The sequence below is a fragment of the Triturus cristatus genome, chromosome 7 (assembly GCF_964204655.1).
Source record: "Triturus cristatus chromosome 7, aTriCri1.1, whole genome shotgun sequence".
NCBI lineage: Eukaryota > Metazoa > Chordata > Amphibia > Caudata > Salamandridae > Triturus > Triturus cristatus.
The window spans coordinates 1866224895-1866249964 of NC_140590.1; the positions used below are offsets into that span (position 1 = coordinate 1866224895).

The 25070-nt window shown below is 44.7% G+C and overlaps 1 protein-coding gene across 1 annotated transcript in view; it reads right to left on the reverse strand.

Moving 5' to 3' along the window:
* Positions 1 to 1946: 1946 nt before the first annotated feature.
* LOC146813536 (uncharacterized) overlaps positions 1947 to 25070 on the reverse strand; it is a 122868-nt gene continuing 99744 nt past the window's right edge. The window contains 1 exon segment of the mRNA XM_085615438.1: positions 1947 to 5862. Coding sequence (XP_085471564.1) covers positions 4676 to 5862 — 1187 coding nt within the window. The 3' untranslated portion in view covers positions 1947 to 4675.

Below are 25070 nucleotides of genomic sequence, written 5' to 3' on the forward strand. Positions count from 1 at the left end.
AAGCTAGTTCATATTTCCGTAGAATAAAATCTTGCTGTGCTTTTTGTCACTTTGTCTAATGTAACAAATTAGTTTTGTCCCTCGTTCCAGCTTATTTGTCGGTGGAGTTTCGCTTTCTTTGTTATAGCCAAACCATCTTCCAGGAATCACTGCTCCTTGGAACTCATTAACCATGGAAATAAACTTCTGACTGCGCCAGCGAAAAGTTACAGTTTAGCAGGAATTAGAAGTTTCAGAGCTGCCAAGAAGCCTGGGCACAAAGTCAAGAAAAAAAGCTAAACTCGGAGGAAGACCTAAGAAGTTATAAATATGAAGGTGAGACCATAACCTCATCGCCTGGCTCACATCACTGTCACGTGACTGGTGTTGAAGGGGATGCAGATTGGCACCTGGCTTCAGAACTGCATTTCTGAGTACTGCGAAGTCAAAGTTAATAGAGAGGGCCTGCCCTGCCAGTGAAGGTGTTGGGAATGGTGACAGCAATTACTGTACTGTGGAAAGAAAAAAAGGACTCACTGTGCAGATTGTGAACAAAGACTTAAAAAGACAGTGCATCCTCGTGAGCACCCTCTGGACAATAAGGGCTTGAGTATCCACCCTGGAAGAGGTATCTGCTCTTTCAACCATAAATCTGTCAGACAATTCTTCTGGGCCACACCAGCGGTAGAACGTGCCTTACAGGTATCAATCAGAATCTCTCTACTTCTCTCAATCTGGCACTCCCACCATCCTTCCATTATTTCACTGCCATTATTTCTCACAGCATTCTGCATCGTCATGTGTTAGCTCTAGTGTAGCCTTATAGCCACCGCTGAGGGCTATAACAGTTGTTAAAGGCCTTGATCCTGATTAATAGGCATGAGCCACAGGCAAGGGCTTACAACAAGAGAAAGGGTCTTTAACAACCAGTATAGCCTGAGGCAGAAGGACTATAAAATTCCATCTGCTGGCGGTTTAATGGTAAACGGAGAAACAAAAAGGCACATATTGAAATGTTGGCGCAGAAGGCTTATACCAGCCACTATTAGCACTCAGTCCCTCTGCTGTCTTCAGCGGAGCTGCCAACAATCCAATCTTCTAAATATCTTTATTTATATGTAATTATACATTTGCTATTTTTCCTCCGCCTTTGCTTTCCTAGATAGTAGTAGCCAGCAGTTTAATGCATATTGTTGCAGGTTGATATTTGTAACTCAATATCTTGACATACACCAGCCTGTCTTCCCGGTTCTAATGCTGTAGTTTGCGCCAAGGATAGGCACTCATTTTAATCCACTATTGTCAATATTCGTAGCCTGTCAGGCTGCAGTAGCACAATATACAACTTCTAGAGATTCTGTGGAGTCAGTTAATCCTTATATTGGTTCATACGGTGATATTTATGCTTCTATTTCAGACACTAAGCGTACATACGCTGTTAGTGGGTATTTGTCTAGCATTGATCACAGGGGTCTTTTCCCTTTAGGTTTGTCCATGTCCCTTACTGCAGGTGCTGCAAGGCTCCAGCTGTGTGACTCTCATGTCCTATTTGTGACTTGTGGGAGCCAGTCATTCGCATTGGAGTTTGGAAGATTCCTGCTGTGTCCATTGGATAACTGGAGGAGACAAAGAGACACACACAACACACGATAACAAAATGGGTACTGTGATTTGCCCTTGGTCGAATAAACTTAGTCAGTACTTGTGATCTTGGGTAAGCCAACTGCTCCACTATTTCACAAAAAAAGTCAAGAAATTTATCATATCCATATTTATTTAAATGAAACGGGGGTGCTGTCAAACAAAGGGCCTTACAAAAATTACCAAGATGGAACTATCGATTATGAATTGGTTACACAAACCCATAGAAAAAATGAAAGCAACACAAAATGCATAACAATACAGAATCCCTCGTCACAAGTACAGGGGGAAAAGCATGTTCAAAAAGAAAACGTGCAACAATCATAACATTGGAACTATTTTAATAGCAAAGATAAACTTGAAAAGATGCTAATCTAATTTCCATTGTCAGACACTAAAGTTAAGGCACAGAAAAAACAAATCATAAGAGTAAAATCAGCAACAAATGAAGCAAAGCAAAGACTCCCCAGGCACTTGGAGAAGTTGGCAGCTGTTAGACAGCTGGTTAGTGCAGATCATGAACGTTCACGGGGCCTCCACTCTGACATAAAAGGAAAAGACATGATAGAACTGGTGATGAACAAAACAGCACATATGTTCGGGGTGTTGCCAACCCAGAGTCCAAAGTCTCAGTTGTGAAACAGAATTTTTTATTTTTTATTTGCCTTCTGTCAAAGAGCCACAACATTGTTCTCAGTATCTGTAACTGAGGGGCATCAGCATGTTTCAGCTGCAACACTATACGGGACACAAATACAAAGCAGCAACTCTGCTGCTGAAGAAACCAACGAGGCAGTCCCTGCCAAGGCAATGGAATCAAAGGGGTTGTGCTCTTAGTACGAGAAGGATGTAGCAATCAACGGTGTCACCAGATGGCAGGGTAGTGGGAGACTGCTTCAAGGACACTAAAGGACATCAAAGAGAGCCATAGGTTGTCCACTGAGGGTAGCCCTACAGGAAGCAGGAGTAAAATCTGACCTTCATGCCTGCTGTTCATGGGACATGACATCTTGCTTGTCCTGGGTGGACTGAACGATTAACAGTGATGCACAGGAAATAGACATGAGAGGAAAGCAAGCTGAAGAGTAGTCAGAGCAGAATAGGGTCAGTGCTCTCCTGCTAGTCAAACTTCAAGCATTCGGTACAGCATCCTTCATGGTTCGGTTCTCCTATATATATATAATTTAATAATAACTAATTTCTCAGGAGTTAACAGCGGCTGCCTCCCCTTTCCACAATCTACATGCTAATCAAACATGTATTTTACTACCAGCCACAGCACATTAGCAAACAACCAACAGTGCAGTGTTCGCATTGATAAATACGTTTTATTTTGACAATTAAATCAGGAAGAGCATTTTTTTAAATTATTGTTCTAATCTAACGCAAGGATGCATTCTTCTGTTCAAATATCACTTTCATGAAGAATAGGTATATTGGAAACTAACCGTTTACTTAAAGGATGGCAGGAATACATGCACTCAAGGTACAATTAAAACACATTTAGTTGACAACACTGTCAGGCATATACGAAATCTCATAGCAGATAATGAAGTCCCAGGCTGCTTGATCTAAGATGAGGTTTTTTTTTTGTACGTCCTGATATCTTTCACTGTTATTACACCCTAAACGTACTCCTGCAGTTTTTGCTACTGCTGAAGTGAATATCACAGCTGTCTTGGCTCCCTATTTTCAAAGCAGGATTTTACCTATAAGTCAATAGCCTGTGCCTATTGCCCTTAGGGAAAAAAACATATTTTCGTCTCTGGTTTCATTACACTTGCTTTAGCTAAAGCCACTAAAAGCAGTTTCTTGTAACTGGGAGTTTAAATGTAATTATTCACGGCAAGGCAGAGATGTTCTTTCTTATTTCCTCACGTGTGGTCTCTGTGGCTGGGATCGCTTGTATTTCTATAGTGGTTCTTTTTCTTTTTGTCATGCTAGCAAATGTTATTCTGTTGAAAGTAGTTGAATACCAAAAGGTGTTGTTTTTGGACTATGTGATAATCTCTTTTTTCTCCTCAAATGAGTATTCATTGTTAGGTAAATTCTCATAATAGTATATTTTGGGAACTGGTAAATCTGAACTCCTTCTATATTTACTGAGTTAGTTTCAATAGAAAATAAATATTCTGACACAATATTAATGATTGGCATTGATAAATGAAACAAAACGAGAGAAAAGGCAGACAAAACAAAAAGAAGAAACGATGGTGATCCATAATATAATTTTTTAGAAAATCAGGACTCGCAACTAGTCTTTGAACCCAAACAAAATTGCGAAGTGGTTCACAAAAGATAACCCAGACAAAAACATTGGTGTGGTTCAAAACAATAAACTTTGCTTGGACTTGGGTCTAAATGATTTTACTGCATAAATATCATTAAAATCATATTTTTGCAAATTTCAATATATAACATTTCCTTTAAAAGTACACTTAATAATCCCTGCTCAATTTCAGAGTTATCGCCTCCTTCTCATTTGAAATTATCTAAAATCATCATCTAAACTGCCCCTTTCAAACGTGAATTTAAAATTATGCTTTTTGCCAAAAACATGCCGGCTTATAATATAATAATAGAGCAAGTTTATTAGATCTGTTTAAGGATTTTAATCAGTTTTCTAATTACTTTTTAGGTATTTCATCCAAGTTTCCAAATCATGCCTTCCACTATCAATAACTCGAAAATCTCACAGTTTGCCTGGCAAAACATACAACCATTTTCTACACATTCTTCTACCTGCTAATTTACATTTTTGTTAGTATTGAGATATAAACGGCAAAAATTTTGTAAACAATGATTTTATATCTTTTGTAAAGTTTATAAATGATAGCGGTTTCAATAATGACAGTTCTCAGCTCAGTACTGAAAGTGGAGGAATTTGTATATTTTTCTGTCCCATGTGTCCTTCGGTGTCTAGCAACACGTGCTTTCACAATGAAGCCGGTCTCACACGCTGAGCATTAATTAAGACTTCTCATTTGTTTGTACGTTCTGGTGAATTCTAAGACTACCTGTATTAGTGAAGCTTTTGCCACAATCTGAGCATTGATTAAGGATTCTTGCATGACTGTCTTTTACGGTGCATGGTAAGACTTGCTTTACTACTTAACCCTTTCCCACATTCTGTGCACTGATAAGGAGTCTCTCCTGTATGAGTTCTAAGGTGACTAGTAAGACCAGAAGATTGACTGAACCATGCCCCACATTCAGTGCACTGATAGGGTTTCTCACCTGTATGTGTTCTCTGGTGCTTAGTAAGGCTTCCTTTGTCAGAAAAGCTAGCCACACAATCAGGGCACTGATAAGGTTTCTCACCAGTATGTACTCTCTGGTGTTTAGTAAGAATGTCTTTTCTAATACACCTTTTACCACATTCAGAGCACTCATAAGGTTTTTCGCCTGTGTGTGTTCTCCGGTGACTATTAAGAGATCCTTTCTGATTGAACCCTTTCCCACATTCTGTGCACTGATATGGAGTCTGTCCTGTATGAGTTCTAAGGTGGCTAGCTAAGATATGTGAGCGACTGAAGCGTGCTCCACATTCAGTACACTGATAAGGTTTCTCACCTGTATGTAATCTCTGGTGTTTATTAAGGTTTCCTTTATCAGAGAAGCTAGTCTCACATTCAGTGCAGTGATAAGGTTTCTCGCCAGTATGTATTCTCTGGTGAATAGTAAGATTATTTTTTATATTAAAGGTTTTGCCACATTCAGTGCACTGATAAGGGTTCTCACCTGTGTGTGTTCTCTGGTGACTAATAAGACTATCTTTATAACTAAAATGAACCCCACAGTCAGTGCATTGATAAGGTTTCTCGCCGGTGTGTATTCTCTGGTGAACAATAAGACTCGCTTTCGCCCTGAACTTTTTCCCACATTCTGAACACTGATAAGGTTTATCCTCTGTATGTGATCGATTGTGTGTAATAAGAGATTCTTTCTTAGTGAACCGTTTACCACATTCAGTGCATTTATAGGGTTTCTCGCCTGTGTGAGCTCGCTCGTGAATTGTAAGATTATCTTGCCTACTGAAAACTTTCTCACATTCTGAGCACTGATAAAGTTTCTTGCCCGAGTGTGATCTCTGGTGAAGAGTAAGACTTCTTTTCACTTTGAATCTTTTCCCATGTTCTGAATATAGATACGGTTTCTCACCAGTTTGGGGTGTCTGGCGGATAGGTTTCTTATCTGTATCAGTCCCTTGGTAGATGTTAAGAGATTGCATGGTGTCCCACATTCAGTACATTAATCAGGTTTCCCACATCTATGTCTTCTATTATGCTTTGTAGGATTTTATTTTCATTTGCAAGGTACTGGTAGCTGATGAGAGTTTTCTTTTGAGAGTGCTCTCTGGTGAAGGGCGTGGCTTTCAGATGAACCCCCCTTTCCTAATCTGTGCATTGATAATGCTCATGCTCTTTCTCGCTGAAGATCGGTAATGTTTCGCGCCTGTACATTTTCCACATTTCAGTGCACTGATAAAGTTTCTTGCCAGTTTGGAATGTGTTCTTAGGTGTTCAGTATCAAGTCCTTCCTTGGTGAAGCTATTCTTACACTTGCAGCATTGATAGGCTAGTCAGTGTGAGTTCACAGATGCCTGTCACACTTTCACTTTCTTTGAAGCTATTTTCACATTCAGTGCATTGATAAAGTTTTTCAGGAATATGGCTTCTTTTGTTGAAAAATATTCTCTCTCACTGAGTGAAGCTTTTCAACATTTTTTTTAAATTAAACTCATCTTAGATGTAATACATTTTTTGAGATATTTGTGAATAACAATCTTTTCTATTTGATCCATGCTTTAACACTTTTCTCTGGTTTTCCTTTGTCGGTCTGGTATGTAAGAAGCGGTACAGTATTGATTACGTGTCACAGAGAATTGATAATGTCCCATTTTCCATTACTTAATCGGCCGGCAGTGTATCCAATTAAACCTCAACAGAATTTCAGTTGCTGTGTTTCACACATTGATTACCTATTAAAATAAACAGAAAGTAACATTATTAGTTTTTGTCATGGTCCCACAGCAAAATATACAATACAAAAGCTACTTCTCAGTAATTTTGCAGAGAGAGTTGTTAAACAAATATCTAAAGATATATGGTTGGGCATACAATGTGGTTCCTACTATGATTCTTTTATACGTACAACATATTTAGACAAAACAGGCATATTTACCAACATGATGTATGTATATATATATATTCACTTAAAAAGCCATAGGTTTCACACGTTATAGTTAGGTGGATATTTCACTCGTAAAAAACCAATGAAATTCCCCCGTTATAGTTAGTTGAGATAACTATAACTCGCGCGCCCTCAATCCTCTGCTCATGACGTCACATATTACATCACTCATGACATGGTCAGTGGCATCACTGATGACATCACTGATGACATCATCCTTGTGCTAGAGTGGCGGTCGCGCGAGTTATAGTTATCTCAACTAACTATAACGAGGGAATTTCATTGGTTTTTTACGAGTGAAATATCCACCTAACTATAACATGTGTGAAACCTATGGTTTTTTAAGTGAATTTGCAAGGTTTTTTAAATGCTAATTCCTAATTATAACGTGTGTGAAACCTATGGTTTTTTCAGTGAATTTGTACGGTTTTTTAAATGCTAAGTTATGTATGTATTATAATTTTTTTTAAATATTTATTTTTCAATAAACTACGTATTAAAATTATTTATTTTTTTATAGTTTTTCACGGTGCGCGCACCGTGCGCACACCTCCGCGATTTTTAAAAACAAAAATTTTGATGTTTTTTTCTGCCTTTGGGGTCCTTCAGGGACCCCCTGACCAAGGCTAGGGGGTCAGGAACTCTCTACCCTGCCCCCTTTTCACGTTCGCCACCTTCCTTTTCCACTCTCGCACTGAAAACAAACAAAATGGCGGCCGACACTTCCTGATTTCGACCGATTCGAACGTTGACTGACATGTAACAATCAATCAGAATTACACTCGCGCACGGTGCGCGGCTATAGATATGTATGTGCTTTTAACTGCGATTTTCTCAGGAACTACTGAACAGATTGACTCCATATATGCAACAGGCACATCCCTGACCTGAGGACTACCTCTCTGTCAAATTTCAAGTAATCCTGTTCAGCCGTTCGGGCTGTACCTTCGACTAAAGGTCCTATGGGAAAATGCATGGGGAAAACGCGTCTTGGGACCCCCCTTTTTTCTCGGCCCCCGCTTGACGAATCCCCCAGAGACTTTCAGGGTAGGAGCTGAGCGGAGCGCCCCATTAGTTTTGAAAATTTTGCGAAGATTCGTCAACCGGCGCCAAAGTTATTCAAAATAGAATTTAGAGATTTCCTATGGAAACACGGTCCTAACTATAACTATCTACTGGCGACCGCCAGTAGATTATATATGTATATATATATAAGCTACCGGCGGACGCCAGTAGGTAGTTATAGTTAGGACCTAGTTACTATAGGAAAATGCCAACATTCTATTCGCAATAACTTTGGCGCCGATTGACGATACTTCGCAAAATTTTCTGCGCAGCTTACACCGCCATGAGGCTGACGCTGTGAGTGAAGGTGGGTGTGTGAATGATGCTGTCAGCCTGCTGGTACTCAGAAACCGTCATGGCCGCTGTGACGCATATATGCCCCACAGTTCACCTTTCGACACCGCTGTATGTGAAAGAGGGCCGACCACATGCCGGCGGAAGGTCCTGGGCCGAGGTCTGCGAGCTCGGAAGGCTCCTGAGATTAACGCTGGCTATCACGACACAGGCACACAGAGCCAAGTCTGAGGCCCAGAAGCGTGGAGTGCTCTGTATACTACTAACACAGTAGTCAAAGAGGTACCAACACTGGAACGGTGTCTTTATCCAATAATGGACGATGTCCGATATTACCTGCTGCTGAGTTTTCAGAGAACTCCCTCCGTTGAGGTGCATCACACTCTGTGCTTCCGTAGCTAACTGCTGTACAGGATTATTGGGATTTGTTGACTGCAGTCGGTGGAGTACACCACGGTACAGCAGGTCCGAACAATGAAACGGGGTCTTGATTCTATGATTGAGGATGTCAGAAGTTAAAGTCTGTGATGATTTCGGTGTGCCCCTTCCGATCAGGTGCAATCAACTCTGGGTCCCAACAGTGGAACGGTGTCTTGATCCCAGAATGGACGATGTCTGATATTACCTGCTACTGAGTTTTCAGGGAACTCTCTCCGTTGAGGTGCATCAGACTCTGTGCTTCCGTAGCTAACTGCTGCACATGATTATAGGGGTTGGCTGACTGCAGTCGGTGGAGTACACCATGGTACAGCAGGTCCGAACAGTGGAACGGTGTCTTGATATCACAATGGACGATGTTAGAACTGCATCTGAGAGTGGAGATGAAGGTACTCCCTCCGATCAGGTGCAACCAACTCTAGGTCCAAACAGTGGAACGGTGTCTTGATCCCACAATGGACGATGTTAGAACTGCATCTGCGAGTGGAGATGGAGGTACTCCCTTTGACCAGCTGCAACCAAATCTGGGTCCCAACAGTGGAACGGTGTCTTGATGCCATAATGGATTATGTTAGAACTGCTTCTGAGAGTGGAGAAGAAGGTACTCCCTTTGACCAGGTGGAACCAACTCTAGGTTGAAACAGTGTAATGTTGTCTTGATTCCACAATGGAAGATGTCCGATATCACATTCTGCTTAATTTTTACAGAACTCCTTCCGTTGAGGTGGACTAGACTCTGTGCTTCTGTAGTTAACTGCTGCACATGATTATTAGGCATGGTTTATTGCAGTTGCTGGAGTACACAGCAGTACAGCATGTTCGCACAGTGAAACAAGGCCTTAATTCTATGATTGAGGATGTCAGAAGTTAAAGTGTGTGATGATTTTGTGTATAACTCTAAGTACCAACAATGGAATGGTGTCTTGATCACACAATGAACGATGTCCGATATTACCTCTTGCTGGTTTTTCACACAACTTCGTCTGTTGAGGTGCATCAGATTCTGTGCTTCTGTAGTTAAGTGCTGCACATGGTTATTGGGCTTAGTTGACTGGTATTTCTGGAATACACCGCAGTGGAGCAGGTTCAAACAGTGAAATGGGGTCTTGATTCTATGAGTGAGGATGTCATAAGTTAAAGTCTGTGATGATTTTTGTGTACCCCCTCTGATCAGGTGCAACCAACTCCGTGCTTCCGAATCCAACGGTATGTGGCTGTGAGTTGTGAATGACCACTGGATTTGGTGTAGACTGCAGTTCGCAAGGTTCACAATTTAGATTGCGTGGTGATTGTTTAATTACAGAATCTAGTAGTTAAGTAATTAGAACGTCTATTGAAACATACACAATATTGTTTTAGTATACTTGCTTCAAGAAGTTTTTTTATATCAGTTATAGGTTTAGTGAAATGACCAAATTTATCTTGGAAGACCAAAGGGACAGTGAATAGTGTAGACTGTGGAGAGATTAAATCCCAATTCGAATTGTTTTGATTTATTCATTGTAGAGTTCTCTGTAATTTATGTTGTTTTATTTTGCAAAGAGGGAGTGAGAAAACGTATTGATAGTTGTGTGTGTGAGTACTGCTTTTAATTAACAATGCAGACAGTAGTGTTCACAATTCAGATCGAGTTGCTATTGTAGATGACGCAGTCCTGTAAGAGAAGAGATTGCTGTAGTGTGCTCTGTCTGCACCACTCATACGCATCATTGCAGCCTCCGCACACTTTTTCTTTGCTTCGTGTATTGCAAACTGTAGAGCTCAAGTCAATGCTACGTGACTGTGGGCCCTTGCTGAACGCTCTCTATGGCCTATACTGCAGACTTCAGTGTCCACATTTGACACTGAGACAGTATTATAGATGATGCAGTCCTGTAGGAAAAGACTTTGCTCCAATGCGCTCTGTGTGCACCACTGATATGCATCATTGCAGGCTCCGTACACTTTTTTTTGCTTCGTGTATTGCAAACTGTAGAGGTCAAGTCAATGCCACCTGGCTGTGGGCCCTTGCTGAACGCTCTCTCTGGCCTATACTGCAGACTTCAGTGTCCACATTTGACATTGACTCGGTATTATAGATGCAGTCCTGTAGGAAAAGACATTGCTCCAATGCGCTCTGTCTGCACCACTGATATGCATCATTGCAGGCTCCGCACAGTTTTTTTTGGTTCGGTTATTGCAAACTGTAGAGCTCAAGTGAATGCCATGTGGCTGTGGGTCCTTGTGACCGCTCACTCTGGCCTACACTGCAGACAGCAGTGTTCATAAATGAGATTGAGTCGCTATTGTAGATGAGGTAGTCCTGTAAGAAAAGACATTGCTCCAGTGTGTACTGTCTGCACCATGCATAGGTATAATTGCAGGCTTTGCACACTCTTTTTTGTTGCTTTGCTGATGACAAACTGGGTAGGTGAAGTCACTTTACGCATCTGTGGGTCCTTTGTAACCGCTCTCTATGGCCTACACTGCAAACAGCAGTGTTCATAATTCAGATTGAGTCGGTATTGCAGATGATGCAGTGTTGATGGCAACAGATATTGCTCCTGGTACGGGCTGTCTACAGCACGCATTATTGGTGGCTGTGCACATGGTGAATGCTTTTGATGTGGTTATGTGAGTGCACTAGAACTGATGGAGCGTTTATGATAGAATCTTTTGTGTATTATTTCAGATCTATTGATTGTGTGTCAGTATACCACAAGTTGTTGTTCTTTTACGATGGAATTATTTCTGTATTATTTCACATCTACTGTCCCTGCCTTACTGCAGCATAAATTATTGATTATTTTAATATTGAATCTCTTTGTGTGATCCAATGATTGCTGTTGTAGTTGATGCTAGCAGCAACCATTGTCTGAAGGCTGGTTTAGACTTACCGCACACATATCCAGCACAGACGTCACTGGATATGTCACCATGGTAATAAAAAGGAGTCGAGCGTATGTGGTGCCCGTATCCACTTCCACTATCTGTGTCCGTGTGTTCATTATCTAGCATGATACTGTCTCTGGGCCGTACTATATTACGTTGTGTTGTGGACAGCGTATTGAACCATGTTAGCTGTGGTATTGGAGAACATTTTGGTAAAGTAACTTTTAGGTGTATGGGTATCATAGGTGGAAGGCTACTTTAAAGAGCATGAATATTGATGAAAATGATGGTTGCATGTTGTGTTTAGTGTAAGATATGTGTATACTGCAAAAAGTTTTGAACAAAGCTCTCTAAGCAGAAGAGGTGTGTATCATGAAATGCAGTACAGATATTGACTAAAATGGGTGGCGTTTTCGAACTGTTACAATGGGAAATGTTATGAACTAATTAAATGCTTTTTTTTATGGTTACATGGCAATCGCGCAGCCAGTGCGCAATGAGACCGCACCCGATGTGATTTTGAGAAAATATATTTATTATAGTATAAGTTTATTAGAGTTAGAAATATATAACTGTTTAAAATATTTTCAATTATCGCTTGCTCTCATATACACTTTAAAGTTTTTTAGATATAGTTTTGAGACAAAACAAAATGAGGGAATGGCGTATGCGGTGCGACATCGTACGTCTATGACGTAACACAGGGCGTGGCAGCGTGCACTTGTTGCATACGCAACACGCAGCGGGCGCAACCCTATACGTACATGACGCAACGCGCGGCTTGGTAGTGCGTACCCGTCGCATACCAAAGTAGCAGCTGGCGCGACCTCATATGTACACGTTGTTTCGCAGGACGCGGTGCCACAAACCCGTCAGATACGAAATGCGCATCATTTAAATGTGGTGGATAGGATTCGCGTGTTGATCGAGCTTGGTAGATGACCGGTACGGGACTGTAGTTTTCTAAAAAAAAAATATATATATATATATATATACATATTTTGTGGGGAAGATATAAAAGATTACATAATTTGTAAAGTTTAAAAAAAGGATGATAGAGTTGCAAAATATTAAAAAACAATTTGAAAAAAATATAGGTTTTATAAATATTAAAATATGAAATTAACATTTAAAAAACCTTCGAAATTCACTGAAAAAAACATAGGTTTTACAGACGTTATAGTTAGGAATTAGCATTTAAAAAACCTTAGAAATTCACAGAAAAAAACATAGGTTTCATGGACGTTATAGTTAGTTGGACATTTGACTCGTATAAAACCAGAGAAATTCGCCTGTTATAGTTAGTTGAGCTAACTACAACTCGCGCGCCTGCAATGCACTGCTGATGACATCACATATTACATCACTCATGACATGGTCAGTGACATCACTGATGACATTACTGATGGCATCTCAAATGACATCACTGATGACATCATCCACGTGATAGTCTGACACACCTCTTCACACTGTAATATAACCTTTGATAGACGCACTCTAAAATACAGACTACCGTTTTGAAAAGCATAGACACACCAATACCAGATACTAGATATCCATCCACTGATTCCTATCTATATATTGTGAGCCAGATATACACTGATAGTCACTCATACATGGTGTCACTCATCATTACATCAGTATAATATCCACTCATATACGTATATATACATTTACACAGTGCTACTGATCCATAGTTACTCACACATCTATTCAGTCATGCCAAAAATCAATCATACACCCATGTACTCACCTATGCAGATATATACACACAACACCTGCCTTATTTATACACACATCACTTACCTTATTTATATAGATACTATCACATACTTACTTTCTTATACAATCACTAATACATGTACACATTTGTGTATGTAGACACTCTTGTAATCACTGTCTTTCACGTAGTCAATTATACACCCCAACACTCACATATAGTGTGTAAAAACATATACAGTTACTCACATATATACAACTGAGACATCAATTCACTAATCAACACACCTGTCAGCTATCTATACAGCCCTTCTGAGATGCACTTTTGAATCTATAGAACCAGTGAATCGGCCATTCAGACATGTATGCACAGAGTCAGACACCACCCACACACCCACATAGACAGCCAGACCCCCATACAGATACTCATACAATCAATGAAAAAAACATATACACACTGATGTAGCTACTCACCAAGCCATGCACCTGCTTATACACCAAGTGAGAGACTAAGAGAGACATTCGCACAGTCTAGTCACTAATCTATGCATTCAGTAACATACATTTAATCAGTGACTTATAGAGTCAGTCATGCATCTACTAAATAATGTATTCAGGCACTTTTACATCGACTTATTCTTGAATAGACCTTGGCATAGATATATATGAAAAATATTTAAACTTTACAGAAACACACATTCACTGGATAATGGCATCAGTGATGTCATTTGAGAAGGCATCAGGGATGTCATTTGAGAAGTCATCAGTGATGTCATGAGTGAGGTCACTGACCATGTCATGAGTGATGTAATATGTGACATCATCAGCAGTGCATTGCAGGCGCGCTAGTTATAGTTAGCTCAACTAACTATAACAGGCGAATTTCTCTGGTTTTATGAGTCAAATGTCCAACTAACTATAACATGCCTGAAACCTATGGTCTTTTCAGTGAATTTCTAAGGTTTTTTAAATGCTAATTCCTAACTATAACGTATGTAAAACCTATGGCTTTTTCATATATATTACCTACTGGCGGTCGCCAGTAGGTAGTTATAGTTAGGACCACGTTTCCATAGGAAATCCGCAACATTCTATTTTGAATAACTTTTGCGCCGGTCGACAAATCCTTGCGAATATTTCAAAATAGGTGGGGCGCTACGCTCCGCTCCTACCCTGAAAGTCTCGGGGGGATTCGTCAAGCGGGGGCTGAGATAAAAGGGGGGGTCCCAAAACGCGTTTTTCCCATGCATTTTTCCATAGGACCTTTAGACACAGCTACAGCTCGAACGGCTGAACAGAATTACTTGAAATTTGGCAGAGAGGTAGTCCTCAGGTCAAGGAAGTGCCTTTTGTAGGTTTGGTGTAAATCTGTTCAGTAGATTCTGAGAAAATAGCCTTTAAATCAATATATATATCTGAGCCAGCTTATGGTGCCCTTACGGTACGCTTACCGTACGCGTACGGTGGCGTGCGCGAGCGCGATTCTGATTGGCTCTTAGATCTTAGTAAACATTCGAATCGGCCGAAACCAGGAAGCGGCGGCCGCCATTTTCTCTCTCGCACTGAGAGTGTGGAATAAAATACAAAGCACAAAAACATGTAAAGGGGCTGTTTGGACAGCTCCAAAACACCTAGCCTTATTGTGGGAGTCCCCAATGATCCCCCAAGGCCAAAAACCAAATTTTTATTTTTTCGCTAATTTCGCCGATTACGCTTACCGTACGCGTACGGTAAAAAAATATTTAAAAAAAAAAATTATCCACACTCTCCCCACCCCGTGTGCAAGGGCACCATTTGTGAATGGCTTATAAGAGGTGTGAAAAATTTAAATATTACCTTTCAAAACGAAGTGCATCATATGTCCTCCATGTGCGCACGGTGCGCGAAGCGCATCGTGCGTACATGGCCCATCTAGAGTAACGTGGGCACGCGGTGCGCATAGCGCACCGCGTGCCCACCGTGCGTGCACGGCACTAACTGCGTAAAGTGGGAGCGCACGCCACGAATGGCGTAAAGTAACAGCATTTAAAAAAACGTACAAATTCACTGAAAAAACCATAGGTTTCACACACGTTATAGTTAGGAATTAGCATTTAAAAAACCTTGCAAATTCACTGAAAAAACCATAGGTTTCACACATGTTATAGTTAGCGGAAATGTTACTGATAAAAACCAATGAAATTCCCCCGTTATAGTTAGTGCAGGCAACTATAACTCACGCGACCGCAATCTTCTGCTGATGACATATGTGTCTTTATGAAAAAAAAATATTTGTAATATATGTATAGCTAAAAATTTATGGAAGAAGACATGGGCAAATAAGTGTCTAAATACAGTATTAGCATCAGCAGAGGATTGCGGTCGCGTGAGTTATAGTTGCCTGCACTAACTATAACGGGGGAATTTCATTGGTTTTTTATCAGTAAAATTTCCGCTAACTATAACATGTGTGAAACCTATGGTTTTTTCAGTGAATTTGCAAGGTTTTTTAAATGCTAATTCCTAACTATAACGTGTGTGAAACCTATGGTTTTTTCAGTGAATATATATATATATCAATCAAGCATCAACAGACATGATTTTTTTATATTATTCATTGCCATGTCTGGTTTCATAAATATATAGATATTATGCTCAGCGTATATTATCACCAAGAGTATCTAAAAACAAATCCTAAGGGGCATCCTCAATATCCTTCCTTTACATTTTAACATATTATAACATTGTTCTTACCTGTTAATATTTTCCAAAATATCATATCATGTATATTGAAGCTGCCGGGCTTTTATTGTCCTTCACCAATAATTGTATGAACAGTCTGTTTCTTACCGAATTAGATAAAAAACAGTAGAAATACAAGACTTTTTTCATGCTTTTATTATGTCAATAATATGTTATTATTAATCTATACAAGTCTTTAGAGGTCTTCCCTAGTATTTAAGACTTTGTTATTTTAAAACACGCAGCTGAAATTTCACCTGGGTAAACAAGTTTTAGCAAGTCTACTTTCGCTTTCCTGCCCTGAGCAAGACTGCCGCTATGATAATGCAGATCTCAGCAGTCAATTATTTGCTACTTAAAGCGTCATTTTCAGTTACCTGCACTATGTAAAAATCTATTTTCTAACTTAACTTATATTACATAAAAGCATTTTTTAACATGCTCTTGTAACGCCCTGAACGTCTCAGGATCGTTTAACAGACACGATAATGAGAACGCAACCACTTGTGAAGGTTTAGTTATTTTAATGAAGGCAAAAATAATACAAGGAATAAACAAAGGTTATAGTCACTGGAATCCTCCAGGCTAAGTACGTTACCAGCCCACAGCACGGATGGTCCTAACCGTCCTCTGCATATACGCCGATCCCGGCGTATGCCAACAGAGGGCAGAAATGAAATGGCCGACAATTCCAATCGGTAGGCTGTGAGGGGCACGAAGAGTGTTGGGGAGAATCGAGGAGTCAGGGAAACACCCAGCCGGGGTCTCTACCTGAAGGGAGCAGCCGCTCAACCTCTTCCTCAGACTGCACCGGGACGCGGAGTCACCTCCTGGTGATGCGTCACCGATACCCCAATCACAAGCAAAGAAGACTGAACCGAGAGCAGCCGCTCGATCGATCCCGTGGACTTCCGAGTCTGTAACGCGGCAAACACCTCCTGGTGTGCGTTACAGCTGGCAGTCCCTGTATCTCTGGTCGGGCTGGGAGTTACGACTCCAACCAGCAAAAGCGCCACTGCGCTTTGACTCAGCCGAGTCAAAAAGCGCAGCTCAATGGTTATCCGGTAGAGCTTCCGGGTCCTTCACAGGTGACGATGGGGCAAGACACGGCCCAGGGAGTAACGACTCGACCTACCTCCGTTCTTGCCTTACTGGAGCACCACTCCGGAACACTGCTCTTCACTAAGCAGGTACGTCGATGTAAACACAATATCCGACAGCGTTGTACCTCCCGGTTCCTCCCTTTATAGGGCGTGTTTTCCTTGAGTTATGTAACAGCTCTCCTGTTTACATAAGGGCGTGTTTTCCTTGAGTTATGTAACAGCTCTCCTGTTTACATAAGGGCGTGTTTTCCTTGAGTTATGTAACAGCTCTCCTGTTTACATAAGGGCGTGTTTTCCTTGAGTTATGTAACAGCTCTCCTGTTTACATAAGGGCGTGTTTTCCTTGAGTTATGTAACAGCTCTCCTGTTTACATAACCTCTCAACCGCTAAGCATCCTGGGAGATGTAGTCCGTTTTCGCTGGTTACCGTTTTCCTCCCCTCGCATGACAGGAATTCTTGACAGTACATCCTCCCTCTCAGCGGCTCCCCACGGGTCCAGCGCTGGCAGGAAAACGCCGATGGAACAAGGAGACCAAGCGCGGAGCATGAACCCCTTCAGCCGGTTCCCATGACTGCTCCTCCGGGCCATAGCCTTTCCACGCAACCAGGTACCACAGCTTCCCCCTGCGCCATTTGGACGCCCGTATGCCCGACACTTCATACTCCACCTCCGACTCCACGCATACCGGCCTGGGTGTCCCAGACGGCTTGGAGGGTGCTGGTTTGAGCAATGATACATGAAAGACAGGGTGTATCCGCAATGACTGGGGCAAGCACACCTTCACGTTCACGGGACCCATACACTTGGTAATTCGATAGGGGCCCATGTACTTGGGATGGAACACACTGTTCTTTCGAAACCTCATGTTTCTTGTGGATATCCAGACGTAGTCTCCAGTGCGGTACAGTGGCCCGGGCCTTCTCTTCCTGTCTGCCGCAGCCTTGTATCTTCTCTTGGCCTCTATTAGGACAGCCCTTGAGCGCATCAACGTGTCTTTTATGTGTGCCAGCCTGTCCGCTGTGGCGGGAATCCGGTCCTCTCTGAACGGATGTAGAAATGGCAAGAACCTGGGATGTTGGCCATAGTTGCTATAGAACGGAGATGACTGTGTGGAGCTGTGAGTGGCGTTGTTATAGGCTATCTCAGCAACCCATAGCAAGTCGACCCATTCTTCCCTGCCCTGGTCCACAAAACATCGCAGATACTGTTTGAGCGTTTGGTTCAGGCGCTCGGTTTGGCCGTCCCTTTGAGGGTGGTAGCTGGTGGACAGGGCGGTCTTAACATGCAGCGCAGTGCACCAAGTCTTCCAGAATTGCGCAGTAAACTGCGACCCCCGGTCCGACACGATCACCCCAGGTAATCCATGCAGTCGTACCACATTCTTTAGGAGTAGTGACGCCAATTCCCCGGCCGTAGGGACTCTCTTGCAGGGGATGAAGTGCCCCATTTTCGTCAAGTAATCCACCACCACCAGTATTGCCGCCATCCCCTGGTCTACCGGTAGGCCCACCACGAAGTCCAGAGATATGCTATCCCATGGTCTATCCGGGGTCGGAAGTGGATGTAAGAGCCCTTGGGTTCGGCCATGGTCGGCCTTCATGGTAGCACACGTAGGACACTCCTGTCCCCACCTCCTGACATCCACTCTCATGGTTGGCCACCAGAAATGCCGTCCCATGCTAGCCACCGTTTTTTCAAAGCCCAAATGACCTGCGCATGGAGAGTCATGGCACCAGATGAATGCTTGTTTCCTTAGCCTAGGCGTGGGTATCAATAGGCACCTGCCCTTCAGGGGTATCCCGTCCTTCAGCTGCCATTCTCTGTGACTGAGGAGCCACCTCCGCCATGCGAATGACCTGATCCCTCTCTTTATTCCCCTCAGGAAAGTATCCGGTTGGATAACCCCCAATACCATCCTCGGGGAAATGATGGAATGCTCGGTCGCAGGCAATGGTTCCTTAACTGCAGATTGACGGGACAGGGCGTCCGCCTTCCGGTTTTCCGTCCCCGGCCGATATGTGATGCGGAAGTTGAACCCCGCAAAGAAGATCATCCACCGCAGCTGTCTGGGAGAAAGGTGTCTTGTCGCCGTCATGAACTGTAGGTTCCGATGGTCCGTGTACACCGATACCACATGTCTTGCCCCCATCAACCAATGCCTCCATTCGGTGAAGGCGTCCTTGATTGCGAGAAGCTCCTTCTCCGCAATATGGTAGTTGCGTTCGGCGTCGTTGAGTTTGCGGGACATGTACGCAACGGGATGAAGCACCCCTGTGTCGTGGTTGCGTTGGGACAAGATAGCCCCCAGCGCCACATCCGATGCGTCCGCTTCCACCACGTAGGGGAGATCCGGATCGGGGTGAGCCAACACCGGCGCCTTACCAAAGGCGCTTTTCAGGGCCTCAAAGGCTGTGTTCGCTTCAGGGGACCAGACAAACTCCTTGGACTTCCTCAGTAGCTGTGTGATTGGGGCCACCAATCCTGAAAATCCATCTATAAACCGCCTGTAAAAGTTGGCGAAGCCAATGAAACTTTGACGTCCTTCACGCTTTGGGGCACCGGCCATTCTTTCACCGCCTTGATCTTTCGTTCTGCCATCTCCTGTCCCTCTGGACTCAGCATCACTCCGAGGAATTCCACGGATGTGACGTGGAAGTCACACTTGCTGAGTTTACAAAACAGCATGTTTTCCCTCAGCTTTTGGAGCACAGCTTTGACGTGGTGTACGTGCTCCTCCACACTGGACGAATAGATGAGGATGTCGTCGATATATACGACCACGTAGATATCCAACTCCTCTCTGAATACCTCATTCAAAAAGTACTGAAAGGCTGCCGGGGCGTTGCACAGACCGAACGGCATGACGAGGTACTCAAAAAGGCCGAACCTGGTCTTAAAGGCGGTCTTCCACTCGTCTCCGTCTGTCATGATCTGGGGGCCGACGGAGCTGTTCCGAGGAGAGGACTCCAACTCCCAGCGGCCCCTGCGGCCTCCCGACGGAAGAGACGTCACGGCACCCCGGTCAAGCATAAAAGACGCGGCAACCCGAGGGGCGGGGCCAATGATTCCCGTCCGCCCTTGCGGATCCTAACGGCCCCGAACTCGCTCCCGCTTCGTCCAGCCTTCTGCCTTCCGTCCAGCCTGCGCCTCGGCGTGTGTTTTCCCGCAACTGATAGCGCGACGACTCAGAGGAGGTAAGCAGGCGGCGTCTCCTCGATTCACCGCCACAACCAGCGGGACCCTCCCTGGCCCTTACTGATCCCGGTGTTCCGAGCCGGCACAGGAGACCAGTTCTTCCGGTGCGCCACTGCCATCACCTCAGGCGCCAACGGCACTTCTTGACTTCCCGGCGCTCCTCCGCCTCACGGATTCCCAGGCGGGAGTGGCAGCGCTACCTTCTTCACAGACCTCCGGGCGCTCCTCCGCCTCAAGGATTCCCAGGCGTGAGTGGCAGCGCCGTCTACTTCACAGACCTCCGGGCGCTCCTCCGCCTCAAGGATTCCCAGGCGTGAGTGGCAGCGCCGTCTACTTCCACAGACCTCCGGGCGCTCTTCCGCCTCAAGGATTCCTAGGCGGGAGGGGCAGCGCCCCCAGCACCTTCCACGTCAAAACAAACAGCGAAGGCTCCGGCGCTCCTCCGGCGCTCCTCAGCCCCCGGAGTTCCAGGGCGTGAGTAGTAGCGCCTGAGTCTGCGGAACGCCTTGAGCCTGTCCCTTCGCCTCCCCGTGAAGGAACGGGGAGCGCGTCCCGTCCGTGAGGCAACGGATAGGGACCCGAAGAGAGCTGCCACATTGGACTCCGTACACTCCCAAGAAACCCCTCCAGAGTCCCCGAGGGGACCCTAGCCCATCGTCCGCTGTGGGAAGGAAGGAACCCCAGGTAGGGGAAGAAGCTAGTAGGGAGGGTGAAAAGGGGTGTAGGAGAGAGGGGCCGGTGTCTAAGTTCGTCTTCTTGTTTCTTTCAGGTTCTCCCTCCGCTGTTCCTTCCCGACCTTCCCTCGCCCACCTCTCTCCTCGTCCGAGGGTATAATACGTACACCGGGCAGGGGTCGGATGGGCGGGGGGCCCATACATAGCACCGACGTAATCCTGAGGAGAGGCATCACTGGGACTACGACACCGTCCCTCATGCGCACCAGATGGTATGCCCCTTTCAAATCCAACTTGGTGTAGATACGAGCTTTCTTGACCTGTTCCAGAAGTACACTGATGAGAGGCAAGGGGTACCGATTCTTTACGGTTATCGCATTCAATGCCCTAAAGTCCACACAGGCTCTCAGCTCCCCATTAGCCTTCGGGATGAAGAAGAGTGGCGAGGCGGCCGGAGACTTGGACGGGCGGATGAATCCTAGCTTGAGGAGTTTATCCAGGTACCCCCGGAGATGCACGTTTTCAGGCTCCGTCAGGGCATACAGCCTGCCGCTGGGAACGCTGGCCCCTGGCACCAGGTCGATCTGGCAGTCAAACTGTCTATGTGGTGGTAGCACTTCCGCCTTCACCTCATCAAATACATCCTCAAAACTGTGATAAGCCTGGGGGAGAGCCACATCTTTTTCTGCCGCTGTAGCCACCGTCTGACTCCCGCTCTCCTCTGCGTCAAGGGATTCCGTTCTTATTCCACAATGCAGGATGCAATACGGTGACGTCAGTTCGATGCGATGTGTTGGCCAATCCACAGAGGGGTTGTGTTTCTGTAGCAACGGCAATCCCAATATGACGCCATATTGGGGCGCTCGGATGATGTTAAAATCGATTTGTTCCAAATGGTTCCTCCCACATCTCATCGGAAGGACCCCCGTGTGCTGCCCGATGGGCCCCGTCACCAATCGCCTTCCGTCTACAGCATAGACGTCTTCGGGTACAGCTTTGGGAAGAAGCACTAGCCCTAGCCTGCATGCCTCGTTGTGGTCCATAAACATGCCAGTGGCCCCTGAATCTACCATGGCCACAACGGGTATCCACTGGTCATGCACTCCCACGTGCACCGTGAGAAACAGGTGTCGTTGTCCCTTAGTGACCGAGTTGGAAAGTGAAGGGATGGATGAGTGACTCCGAGATGCCCCTTCTTTGGTCTGGGAGTCCTCTAGTTTTCCGCCGGTACGTCCACCACGGCTGTTACCGACCGGTTGGCCCGATAACGTGACGTCTTCAGTTTGGCAGGGCATTCACGTACGTAGTGGCCTTTTTTGCCACAATATAGGCACAATCCTTGTTTACGGCGTGACTCTTTCTCCGTGGCTGTGAGGCTCGCTCGTATTGCGCCGATGTCCATGGGTTCTCCCTTGGATGCGGTGGCAGTTTCAGGACTTCCCACTGTCACATAGGATGGAAGGGATTTTCCTTTTCTCCCATGATCCCCCTTTCTTTCACTTAGCCTATGTTCCAGCCGTAATACCAGGTTGATAAGGCCCTCACATGTCTTGGGTTGTGGGTCAATATGAGCCACGGCGTCCTTGAGCTCCTCGCACAGCCCGTGATGGAAGAGCGCCGTCTGTTTAGCAACAGGCCACTTGGTTTCCGCAACCAGCCTTCGGAACGCGTTGAGATACTGCACCAGGTCGTTGGATCCCTGTCTCAACTCAAGCATTTCACGGTCCGCCGTGTACGAGTCAGCCCTTCTGTCGAAGACCTTCAGGAATTCCTCGCGAAAAGCACCCCAATCACATAAGATGGGGTCGTCCCTGCTCACCAGAGGTACGGCCCATTGTGCCGCGTTTCCAGCCAAATAGGATATAAGGAAAGCCACACGAGCCTGACTCATGGGGAACGCCCTTGGTTTGCACGATAAATGTAGCGCCACTTGTGTGAGGAATACCTGCACTGTGTTAGGATCCCCACTGTACCTCTCTGGTGTTGCCAAGGGGACGGCTACCGACATTTCCACTACTACCGCAGGGGTCTGGTTCGTGAGGGAGGTACTGGGCGTGAGCGAGTCCAATTGGATAGCATCCAGTCTGGCTTTTACATCGGCTGTTTCTTGCCTGGAGGCAGCCAATTCAATTTGCACGGTCGCTAAAGCAGCCAGCACATCATCAAGTGTTGCCATGTCTGTTATCGACCGGGAGACAGTTAGTGTTTATTAAGGTCGGATATTTTGTAACGCCCTGAACGTCTCAGGATCGTTTAACAGACACGATAATGAGAACGCAACCACTTGTGAAGGTTTAGTTATTTTAATGAAGGCAAAAATAATACAAGGAATAAACAAAGGTTATAGTCACTGGAATCCTCCAGGCTAAGTACGTTACCAGCCCACAGCACGGATGGTCCTAACCGTCCTCTGCATATACGCCGATCCCGGCGTATGCCAACAGAGGGCAGAAATGAAATGGCCGACAATGCCAATCGGTAGGCTGTGAGGGGCACGAAGAGTGTTGGGGAGAATCGAGGAGTCAGGGAAACACCCAGCCGGGGTCTCTACCTGAAGGGAGCAGCCGCTCAACCTCTTCCTCAGACTGCACCGGGACGCGGAGTCACCTCCTGGTGATGCGTCACCGATACCCCAATCACAAGCAAAGAAGACTGAACCGAGAGCAGCCGCTCGATCGATCCCGTGGACTTCCGAGTCTGTAACGCGGCAAACACCTCCTGGTGTGCGTTACAGCTGGCAGTCCCTGTATCTCTGGTCGGGCTGGGAGTTACGACTCCAACCAGCAAAAGCGCCACTGCGCTTTGACTCAGCCGAGTCAAAAAGCGCAGCTCAATGGTTATCCGGTAGAGCTTCCGGGTCCTTCACAGGTGACGATGGGGCAAGACACGGCCCAGGGAGTAACGACTCGACCTACCTCCGTTCTTGCCTTACTGGAGCACCACTCCGGAACACTGCTCTTCACTAAGCAGGTACGTCGGTGTAAACACAATATCCGACAGCGTTGTACCTCCCGGTTCCTCCCTTTATAGGGCGTGTTTTCCTTGAGTTATGTAACAGCTCTCCTGTTTACATAAGGGCGTGTTTTCCTTGAGTTATGTAACAGCTCTCCTGTTTACATAAGGGCGTGTTTTCCTTGAGTTATGTAACAGCTCTCCTGTTTACATAAGGGCGTGTTTTCCTTGAGTTATGTAACAGCTCTCCTGTTTACATAAGGGCGTGTTTTCCTTGAGTTATGTAACAGCTCTCCTGTTTACATAACCTCTCAACCGCTAAGCATCCTGGGAGATGTAGTCCGTTTTCGCTGGTTACCGTTTTCCTCCCCTCGCATGACAGGAATTCTTGACAGCTCTCTACAATAAAAGCGCCATAAATTTTCCTATTTATAGGTCATCACTAAAAATCTCAGCTGTCTATTCAGCGCTGTTCACAGAGCTTATTATATATCTTCTGGGTTAAGAATCAACAAAAAGTCTTGCAGGCCGACAATACAATACTGCCTTATGTTTCTAAAGCACATACAGGCATGTTTAGTTTAATACTATATTACAAGCCACCTATTTGAATATCATTTTTGCCTAATTAGAAACATATTACTATCATTGATTTATACAGAAAGCTGATTCCCACTGCTTCCCTATCTATCCAATCCGTACCCTTATCTTTTTTAGCCTTCCTGTTCTTGTGACTGTGGTTTCCCATTGGTCGCTTATCTATCCTATCTGTACCCTTATCTTTTAGTCTAAGAATAATGTTATAATGGGGCGTGGCTTAAGCCATGCAGCAAGATGGCCGCCATTTAGGTGAGCTCTGACGGTATTAGGGACGATCCCATATCACATTTACACGCATCGTACTGAGGTCGAACCTGCGATCCCCGTAATTGCAAAAAGCGAAGCTCACCAGTGCTGCCAAGTCATCACAAAGTATTGCGTTATAATCACCTTCCCATATCACCATATCTCATCCCATAGCAATACCGCTTGCCCACACAGCATGAACGAAGTCTGAGCTGTCCACATTTGGCCCATATATGGCAATCATAACTATCTGTGTATCACCTAGAGATCCCTTTAAAATAATGTATCTCCCTTCTGAGTCTATAATTGACTGCGTCAGGGTCCAGTCGATCCCCTGGCGTATCAGAATTGCCACTCCCCTCGCGTAGTTGCAATAT